The following is a 10,684-nucleotide window of genomic DNA, read 5'->3' on the forward strand; positions in this document are numbered from 1 at the left end:
TGAAGGATTTATGCCATCTCCCTTATTTGCATATTACCCAGAGGAGCGTGTATGGACATTTGAGTCTCCTTACTTAGTTTATAGTTGCTCTCCCTAAGGAGAAAAGATAGCGTTTCTGACTCCCCATAATAGGTCTAGTTTTGGATTACAGGGTGCATACAGTGCTGGTTTTGGGTCATTTTCCTTATGTATATTTTCTGTAGTTTTTATTTTTAATTTACCATGTCCCCATATAAAGCCTCTAGGGGTTATTCACTTTATTTTTATTATACACTTTTCCACTGTAGCTGGGGTATCCATAGAAGCCCCAGTTACAGGAAGAACGATCCCTCTATAATGAGAATAGTCACTAAGAGAGCTGATCAGGGTTAGCTAGGACCCTGCGGCTCTGTTGCGACAGGGGACCGGGTCGCATAGTAAAAAATAATACCTCCTTTTCTTAGTACATAGAACTCATTGAGTGCCATGTTCCAGGGAAAGAAGGCAGAAGCAGTTAAAACAGCTTCTTCTATGGGTTCTTTGCTGTTTCTGACAGCCGAGATCCCAACATGGTCCTGCTTGATTGCAGCAGCAGGGGCTTTAATCCTGTGCTGCATTTTTGCTATCGACGGGGGTTAAAGCAGCGTAGATTTACAGTGTTTGGTCCTTAAAGGGTTAAACGCACCATATAATTTATTGAAGAACTCTGAAATAGTTCAAAGTGGGGTGAAGTGGGGAGAAATGCAATATTGTCTTTTTTGGAAAAAAATCTTTTAAAAAGCATACACAGTAGGGCGTTTCATTTTTTCAAAGATGTGATTCTCATATGACTTTGCTTTCGCCCTGAGTTTCAGTGATGTAAAAGACATATGCCAAATTTCAAGAAGATTGGATAATATTTAGAGGTTGCACACATTGATCACTTTTATCTCAAACTAGTGAAATTTCTAATATTGAAGTGCTTTGTACTAATTGGCTTCTCATGTATTTCTTTCATCTTTTGCAGGTAATTAAACTTTAAAATGGGAACCAAAAGAAGAGTTTGGCTGCTAGAAAGCCCCATAGACACCTGGGGAAAAAAAAAAATGCAGCAAATTCAAACACTAGTGGGTAGTCACCCTTACACATTACTAATGTCATTTGAACATTTCTCACAGATTATACAATAAGGTCAATATATGAAGTCACGGTAAGATACAATTGATGCGTTCTCTTTATTCAATGTATTTGCAGACATCACAACCGGAGTTATATAACAAACTTATGTCAGCCACAATCAGAAAAGCAGGCAAACCAAGTGCAGAGGTGTTGAATTAATCGTCCTTCTGCAGTTTGTGGATTTTGTGCTTATGTCTCTCAATTTCCTTTTGCAGACGTTCGATTTGCTCCTTGCAATGATGGATTTCTTCTTCATGGTGCTTTTTCAGTGAAGCCAACTGCTCCTGCTCTTTTTGCCTGTTGGATATATTATTAGGTACAAAAAGGTGAACTAACGCTTTTGGTAAATAACTGATAACACACCAGTATTGTAAGCCAAACCCAGGAACAAGTCACAGTACAGGCAGGTATATATTAAAACCTGGGGCTCGGAGTCCATCTGTATCAACCTAGAATATTATAAAGACAATAGGGAGTGTTCCTATTGGTTCATAGCTCGACGCATTTCCTTCTGCTCATCAGGAGATCTAGGAACTCATAATGGATCAACCTTTAATCTCATTTCTCTTATTTAAAGAGGCGTTATTATATTCCATAGACATATCAGAAGATCTTTTTGTGGTAGATCACGAATATACCTCAGACTATATGATCTATTGGTCTACTTTCCTGTGATAAATATCATCATCGAGCAGGCATACTCTCCTAATTTCATATACTCAAAACCACTAGGGGTGTTTATATCCTTTTGGGGTAATTGCAGACAATGTCTCTATACGATCTGCTTATAGGTATCTATATCTATGACTGCTTTATTAATCAGTATAGCTGTCTCCCACCTACGTAATGGCTGACCCTCCGTTCAATTTCTAGGAGGTGTCAGACCACAATTTGAAGATACGTGGGTTCTATATTAAATATGTGCCGACAGTTGCTGATGGAGAAACAGTCCTTTTATGGAGTCTGCCTGGAGTATGCCTGTCCACACTGGAAGGAGTGCTCTATGTGCCCGGGGCTAAGATAGACCTGTCCGACCACTAGCAGATTCTGCTTGTTATCTATCGAAGATCTAAGAGCAGCATTTCCCCTCCGTTAGCCATCTTTCATTAATGTGCTTTAGATTCCTGCCTGCATAGATTCTCAATATAGATTTCAAAACAAACAAACCAACAGATCTAGCTGATGGCCTGGATGGTGGGCCACAAACAGATCTAGCTGATGGCCTGGATGGTGGGCCACAAACAGATCTAGCTGATGGCCTGGATGGTGGGCCACAAACAGATCTAGCTGATGGCCTGGATGGTGGGCCACAAACAGATCTAGCTGATGGCCTGGATGGTTATTTTGAAATCTTTATTGAGAATCTAAAGCACACTAATGAAAGAGGACTAACAGCGGGGAAACGCTACTCTTAGCTTTTCTCTAGATAAGCCGAATCTGCAGAAATCTGCTAGTGGTCGGACAGGTTTATCTTAGCCCTGGGTATAGAGAACTCATTTCACAGATATAGTCTACCCCTGCAGACTCCATAACAAAAGAGTGTTTCTGCATCAGCAACTGTCCGCTAATATTTAAGCTATAACCCACGTATTTTCAAATCGTGGTCTGACGCCTCCTAGATATTGATCGGAGGGTTGTACACCACGTAGGTGGGAGACAGCTATTCTGACTAATAAAGCAGTCAGATATAGATACCTATAAGCAGATCGTATAGAGACATTGTCTGCAATTACCCCAAAAGGATATAAACACCCCTAGTGGTTTTAGGAGTATATGAAACTAGGAGAGTATGCCTACTCGATAATATTTATCACAAGAAAGTAGACCAAGAGATCACGTCATCTATGAGGTATATTAAAGTACATAGATTCGTGATATAGCAGAAGATTTTTGTGGTAGGTCTATGGAATAGAACATCTTACTAAATAAGATAAGAGAAATGAGATTAAAGGTTGATCCATTGTGAGTTCATAGATCTGATGAGCAGACGGAAACGCATTGAGCTATGAACCAATAGGAACACTCGCTACAGAGATATAAATTACGTAGCTAAAACTACAAACTGGTCAATTGAACCAATTTTGAAACTTAGTGTGAATTGTTCTCTCACCAAGAAACTATACACATACTTAGGGCTGTTTCAGACGACCGTATACCGGCCGGGTATTCACGCCAGCCGATATATGGCGTCTCTCTCTGCAGGGGGAGGAGGCTGGAAGAGTCGGGAGCTCCCGCTCCCACCCCCTCTCTGCCCCTATGCACTATTTATACTGAGGAAAGGCTGGACGGGGGCAGAGCTAATTCCCAAGATCTTAGCCCCGCCCCATCCTGCCTCCTCTCATTGCAAATAGTGCAGAGGGGCGAAGAGGAGGCAGAGAGGGGGCGGGAGCTCAGAGCACTGCTCCCGGCTCTTCCAGCCTCCTCCCCCTGCAGACAGAGACGCCGTATATCGGCTGGCGTGAATATCCGGCCAATATACGGTCGTCTGAAACAGCCCTTAAGGTGGGATGAACAGAAGTTGATTGTTTTGAAGGTTTCAATCTCAAAACACAATTGTCTTAATATTTTAGGTTGATACAGATGGACTCCGAGCCCCAGGTTTTAATATATACCTAATAAAATTAAGTTCTAACTGTCTGTACTGTGAAAAGTTTAGTTTGTTCTATAGATAAGTGTACTGTCCCTGTGATAGATAAACCCAGGAACAAAGTCTACAGAGAAAGTACGTCCATCTGCCATGCTTGGGACCCACTTCCATATATGGATGCTAAACACTGACCAAAATACACCTTTTGAAAGTGGCATGAAAAGCTACCATGTCTGCACTCCAATGAAAGGTCAAGCACAGAATAGATGCTGAAATCATTGTTTCAAGCCAATTAATAGGGGGTTAATAAAGTAGATTTGAAAGTATATCTGGGATTCCACAATTTTCAGAAGCTGCTTCAAAGTTTTCCCTGTACAGCAGCGTGCCCAGCCATTTGGCTGTAGAGGGATCGGCTCCTGCTTTAGCCCTTCCATTTTTGTTCTCACTGATGGGGCTGTGCGAGGGCTTTTTTTTTTGCAGGACTAGATATAGTCACTATTGGTACTATTTTGTGGCACATACAAGTGTGATCACATTTAAATTTGATTTTCTTAGTTTTGCAGTGACAACGTGCCCACCAAAAAAGAAAAAAAATAAAGTTCTGCCACAGTTGTTTTTCTTATGGCATTCACCATGCAGGATATAGAGAGATAGATAATCTCTCTCTCATGTATAGCTGCCCGGACACTATTTCAAAACCATGCTACGGCTTCTTTTCAGAAGTGTGTAAATATACATCCACACAAAAATGGAAGAGTTTAACTTTTTTTTTTTTACATCTATCCAAAAAAAATAAAGTTTGATTTACCCTTTGTTTTTAAAGTCCCTTTAGGGAATCGAACTTGAATCATTTGCTTATACAATAGTGCAAAACTTTATTGCAGCATTTTGTATGTTTAGTGTTAATATATTACATTCTGTGGTAAAGGGAAGTGTTCACTAGACTACAGGCTGCTATTTGAACTCATCAGAGCCCAATGATCGTAGCGGGGGAGCCTGAGGGGACACCACAGGACCCCAACTACCCTCCGGCTAACTGCAGTGAGCAAAGACCATTCCATCCAAATGGTTAACTGTTGCAATGGGATCTAGCTACAATCAAGACCATTAGAGGCAGGTGTCGACGGTTTTTAAAACCACCTAGCACTTGTCAAGTCTAGAGAGGGCTTGATTGCCTCCATAACCAACCGCAACGGTCTGATGTACATTTATGTCAATGCGATTGGCATTCTCTTTCAAAGTGCTAGAACAGACTCCGCTACATGTGAGCTCTGCCCTTACATTACTATTGGAGGTTAAGGGTCAACCCCCCCCCCCCTCCTCCTCCTAAAACGTAATATACCTGAAATATCTCTCCTCCTCGGCTGCCCCACGTTTCCCGAAAGCTCCTCCAGCTTCTCTCACTGAGCCTCCACCACCTCCGCCTTTTCCGGCTCCTTTACCCAATTCTCCTAGCTGAAAAGATCAGAAAAAAAGTTATGGATGGTTGCAGAGCCGTTGACGAAAACCATCGCTATAGTCAATGCTTGAGCTCCACAAGACAATCTGAATACTCGGAGTGCCTGTTATAGCTGAAAGTCTGGTATAAGGGTGGCTTCCAAACGTATTTGCACCCACAATACAGAGAACAGAACCTATTGATTTCGACGGGTTCACTTTTTCACGAGCATTCTATATGTGCAAAGAAGAAAAAAAATGCAGCACACTATTTTAGTGTGTAATTTAACAGGAAGAACACATCTCGAACCAGTTAGGCTACATAGCCTTCTAAATCACAGGACGTGTGAGCTGTGTCCCTCTATCAGCGCAAAGTACAGTAAAATGCGCATACGTGATTTTGCACAGACGCCTGTGTTAAGTCGCCCTAATAATAATAATCTTTATATCTATAGCGCCAACTTATTCTGCAGCGCTTTCAAGCATAGGAGAAACGCAAACAAGGGTGGAAGGGTGGGTTAGCAAGGAATCCTAACTACGGCTTCCCAGGTTGCTGCAGTCGCGCACAAGAACATGGTTTAGACAAACAGACGCAACTGTGGTTGCTATGCAGACAAAAAAATAAAAATAAAAAATAAAAATTTAAAAATGTAAAGGTCCATTTACACGGGACGAATCATGCAGTTTAAACAGCCGCCGAACAGTAGTGAACGGCCGCTGTGTTACCTCAATGGAGGGGGTGGGGGAGCTAGAGGAGAGAAGTCTCCTGCACTGCCCTCCCTCCTGCCGGACGCTACGTGACCAGCCAGCTATGCTAGCTCCCGTGCAGGAGCATGGAGACACAGGGACGAGTGTCCGGCATTGTTTGCCCGACATTTGTCCTGTGTAAATGGACCTTAAGGCCTCCTTCCCACGAGCGTGACGGGGTCCGCCGCGTAATATTACGCAGTGAAGCCCGTCACGGCGCCCCCCAGAGCCCCTATACTTACCTGCGGGAGATAGCGTGAAATCGCTTCCCCGCCCACCACCGCCGCGTCACCGCCCACCACCGCCGCGTCACCGAGCGTGTCACGTGACGCGGCCGGCCGCGTCATTTGGCGTCAGATGACGCGCGGCGGTGGGCGGGAAAGCGTTTTTTCACGCTATCTCCCGCTGGTTACAGCGGGAGATAGCGTGAACGGACGGCTTCCATTGACTGCAATGGAAGCCGTCAGTGCGTACAGCCCGTCCTCACCCGCAGAAAATAGAGCATGCTGCGGGTGAGGACGGGAGAAATCGCGGTGCGTAATTCCGCGCTGGAATTACGCATCGTGAGCATTGTGCTATTAGGTTCAATAGAACCTAATAGCTGCGGGCAACGCAGCGGATTTTCGCCGCGAATTACGCGGCGGAAATCCGTTCGTGGGAAGGAGGCCTAAGACGTTGGGGAAGGTGGGGGGGGGGGGGGGGCTTAATATATAAACCCTACCCCAAAAATAAACCCTAGCTACATTGGGGGGGGGGGGGGAACACACACACACACACACACACACACAAACTATATCACTAACAGGCACTGTACACGCTGGCACACTTGCTGAGCTGCGGTGTTCAAGAAGCAATCAGAGCCAGCGCTTCTTGGAGGCGGGGGATTTTGAGCCTGCAGACCTGGAAGCTCTGGGTGAGAACTATAGACAATTGTGTCGGAGCGCACAGCGCCCGTTTATGTGACTTTTGTGCGTTTCTGTTTTTAAAATGTAGCTAGGGTTTATTTATGGGCTCAAACAGTAGGACTACCTACTGTAAAAATTGCACTTTACCGCACGAAAACCGCTTTTCCATGCAATGCAACACAAAGGAAGGCTCCATAGGGAAACGTGGGCTACAAAACACTGCAAATCGCAGCAATATTCCCCAATACCGTGTTTGTTCTTTTTTTCCTTGCAATGTAGCAGCCTGAAGACATTGCTAACGCAAAAGGAACCCGTTGGAAAGCATGAGCTTCACATACATGTAATTTGTTGTATCAGCGAGAGGAAAGAAAAAAAATAACCAAACATGCGATTTTGTCACCCATATGAAAGTGGCCTGAAAGTCAAGTTTCTCTAAAACTACTGCACAGATCTACACAGCATATATGTGTGACTGTGCCTGTCTCTTTAATTAGGTTTTTATTCTGTTCCAAAATGGAACAGAGAGCCAGAAAAGTGCATTCAAATACTGCTCTCCTGCTGATTGGACATTGCACTGCAGCATGGGAAGTCAGGGCAAGGAAGTCAGGACAGAGAACTACTGGCAGAATGCAAGGCTTACTGCACACTCCTCCCTGACAGTGGATTGCACATAGCAAAACAGAAAAATGGGGAAGACCACTTGAAAAAAATCAGAACATACAGACATGAAACGGTGCAAACAGCAGCAAATGAGGGTAAGGCCTTCTTCCCACGAACGGATTTCTGCCACGTAATTCGTGGCGAAAATCCGCTGCGTTGCCCGCAGCTATTAGGTTCTATTGAACCTAATAGCTCAGGGCACACGGTGCGGAATTCCGCACCGTGAAATCTCCCGTCCTCACCCCGGCATGCTCTATTTGCCGTAGGTGTATGCGCTGACGGCTTCCATTGCAGTCAATGGAAGCCGTCCGTTCACGCTATCTCCCGCTGTAACACAGCAGAAGATAGCATGAAAACGCTTTCCCGCCTACCGCGTCATATGAAGCAGCGGGTGTGTTACGTGACGCGGCGGGCGGGGAACCACCATGTGGGAGCGAAGACACCGGATCCGCTGGTGAGTATGGGGTCTCTGGGGGGGGGGGGGGGCGCCGTGACGGGCTTCGCCACGGAATATTCCGCGGCGATGTCCCTCACGCTCGTGTGCAGCTGGCCTAAGAAGAACCTGGTATATTTTAGAAAACCTGTTAAACTCCGGTACGCTTTAAAGGGGTTGTCCCGCGCCGAAACGGGTTTTTTTTTTTTCCAACAGCCCCCCCGTTGGGCGCGAGACAAACCCGATGCACTGGTTAAAAAAGAAAACCGGACAGTGCTTACCTGAATCCCCGCGCTCCGGTGACTTCTTACTTACCTGGTGAAGATGGCCGCCGGGATCTTCTCCCTCGGTGGACCGCAGGGCTTCTGTGCGGTCCATTGCTGATTCCAGCCTCCTGATTGGCTGGAATCGGCACGTGACGGGGCAGAGCTACACGGAGCTGCTCTGCGGCACGAGCGGCCCCATTCAGAAAAGAAGAAGACCCGGACTGCGCAAGCGCGTCTAATCGGGCGATTAGACGCTGAAAATTAGACGGCACCATGGAGACGAGGACGCTAGCAACGGAACAGGTAAGTGAATAACTTCTGATAACTTCTGTATGGCTCATAATTAATGCACAATGTACATTACAAAGTGCATTAATATGGCCATACAGAAGTGTATAGACCCACTTGCTGCCGCGGGACAACCCCTTTAACTCAAACAAACAAACTTTCCGCAACACAGGATTCTGTAGTGTGATTATGGCAGTTTTATTGGCATTTGAGCTATACTGATGGTACATCATGTAGACGACCCAACCAGTTCTGCCTCAATTTCTTCAGAAAATGAATATCAACCACTTTGGAAAATCATCTCTTCAGTCATTTTCTGTGGGGTTCACCCCCAGGGCCGGTTGTACTAGCTGCTCCTCCTGTGATGGGAGGACTGGCCAGCCGGAGAAGTAGTTACTAAGGGTGTTCTGATGAGTCAGCTTCACAAGGCAGACAAACCCTACAGCATCCTGTGGGAAACCCTCGTAAAGCCTTCGATTCACACGGCAGCACTTCTCACCAGTATTTTGTGAGCCAAAACACAGAAAAAAAATGCAAATCTTTCCATTATGCTTACTGTGTAAATGAACACTAAGATTTTTGGTACCTCAGATGTCATATCTGCGGCTAAAATAACATTGGCGTACGGAAAGGTAGAAGCACCTGAAGGGGAGCTACGTCACTGCTCCGCTGTATGGCAGCCATGGAGACTATAGCACAAGAATACGGCCCGCCGGCCAACTACTCACTCCAGTGGTGGCAGCGCAGATGCAGAGGTCAGAGGTCACAGACTCAGCAGTGGCCGCCACCAGACCGTAGCTGCAGGTGGAGTCAGTAGATTGCCTGTAGGAGCGTCACCTGTCACTACTGCAGCCACTGAAGGGGAGCCCATTGCTGTCACTGCTACAACCTCTATGGGAAGGAAGGGGGGGGGGGGGGGGGTCATCGTTACAGCTCATAAATAGACAGAAGCGTTTTGTTCACGCAAAAATGCTGCACATGTGTGCAATTGAAGTAATTTGCGCACATTTTTTGGCCACGCCGTCATGTTTTTATGTACAGAGTTACACTGCGTATTTGTGCAGGCGGCCCCCTGAAATGGTGCGCAGGAAACCTGTGTATTTGCAGCAGCCAATCACTTCCACGGCCCATTACACCAAAAGGTCGCTGCGTGGAAGAAAGGTACATTCATGTGAACAGATCCACGGAGATCAATAGGTTCCCTGCATACCGAATGCACTGGTGTGAACGACTTACGGCAGCCTTAGGCCTCATGTCCCTGGGCACGCATGGCTTCCACGTGCAGAATTCTGCAGCAGATTCCACCCAGCCTGCAGATATGAGGCCAGAAAATACATAATACTCACCTGCCTGGAAGCGGCGCACGTCTGCTCAGGCGCGGACAGATTTTCTTTCTTCTGCACAGCAGACGCGTCTAGGTGCGCCGGTGGCATGCTTTAAGCCTCCCGCTTTCCTGCAGATCCGTGGCATGGACAGTGTCACCCGCAGCCGTGCCGTGGATTGGACAGCTTCCATTGACTTGGATGGAAGCAGTCCATGCGGGAAACCACTGAAAACAAAGCATGCTGCAGTTTTTATCCTGCGTATGATCTGCACCCCGGGGATAAATGACATCCGCAGGTAGATACCTGCAGATGCCCAGTGATTGTCTATGGGCATAGTGAACTGCAGATCGTCCACACAGATTCCACAATTTAGTCTTGGGGGTGGACACGAGGCCTTACTGTGGCCATAAACAAGAGCGTCACACCCTGCTGTATACTGGGCTACAGGCCGCAGGAGGAGGATTCTCTCTCTCTCTCTCTCTCCAGGTAAGTGGGCTGCAGCCTGTGGAGAAACTACAACTCCCAGCATGCCTGAGCCTCAGATACAGACAGCTAGCAGGGCTGCCTTCTGGCTGAGGACCGGCAGCACATGTTGTACATGACTCAGCACCGCCAGGTAACAACCCTTATGTACCGGACACAGGCTCTGCGCCCACTGACCGCTTGACCCCCGGCCCGCCGTTACCTGATCAGACGAGTAGCGCATCTGCATATTCACGAGGCTCCTGAGTCCTCCCTGAAACAACCGCAGACGACCAGACATCCTTCTAGCAATTCTGACCTTGTTGGCTGCGCAGAGGATTGTGGGAGGTAACAAGAAATGTCAATGTCAGGCTTCCGTTTATGACAAAACGTCGGCGCACGCGCAGTATCGCCGTGTGTGGCGCCGAGCGTTCCAA

At 46.6% G+C, this 10,684-nt stretch overlaps 1 protein-coding gene across 1 annotated transcript; it reads right to left on the reverse strand.

The window, feature by feature from the left end:
• Positions 1 to 1,174: 1,174 nt before the first annotated feature.
• Positions 1,175 to 10,627, reverse strand: ATP5IF1 (ATP synthase inhibitory factor subunit 1). The gene is made up of 3 exons (XM_066573324.1): positions 10,471 to 10,627; positions 5,067 to 5,179; positions 1,175 to 1,434 (listed from the first exon to the last, which is right to left on the reverse strand). The coding sequence occupies exons 1-3, from the start codon at positions 10,546 to 10,548 to the stop codon at positions 1,293 to 1,295; spliced, it is 333 nt and encodes a 110-aa protein (XP_066429421.1). The 5' UTR covers positions 10,549 to 10,627; the 3' UTR covers positions 1,175 to 1,292.
• Between the last annotated feature and the right edge of the window lie 57 nt (positions 10,628 to 10,684).

Source organism: Eleutherodactylus coqui, chromosome 1 (genome assembly GCF_035609145.1).
Source record: "Eleutherodactylus coqui strain aEleCoq1 chromosome 1, aEleCoq1.hap1, whole genome shotgun sequence".
Classification (NCBI taxonomy): Eukaryota; Metazoa; Chordata; class Amphibia; order Anura; family Eleutherodactylidae; genus Eleutherodactylus; species Eleutherodactylus coqui.

Bases quoted from the DNA above. Each gene is read 5' to 3' on its own strand.
- ATP5IF1 (XM_066573324.1), bottom strand. From the start codon at position 10,548: ATGTCTGGTCGTCTGCGGTTGTTTCAGGGAGGACTCAGGAGCCTCGTG. The intron at 5,180-10,470 runs GTAACGGCGGGC...TGATCTTTTCAG, and splicing joins TGCGCTACTCGTCTGATCAG to CTAGGAGAATTGGGTAAAGG. The intron at 1,435-5,066 runs GTATATTACGTT...TATATCCAACAG, and splicing joins GAGGAGGAGAGATATTTCAG to GCAAAAAGAGCAGGAGCAGT.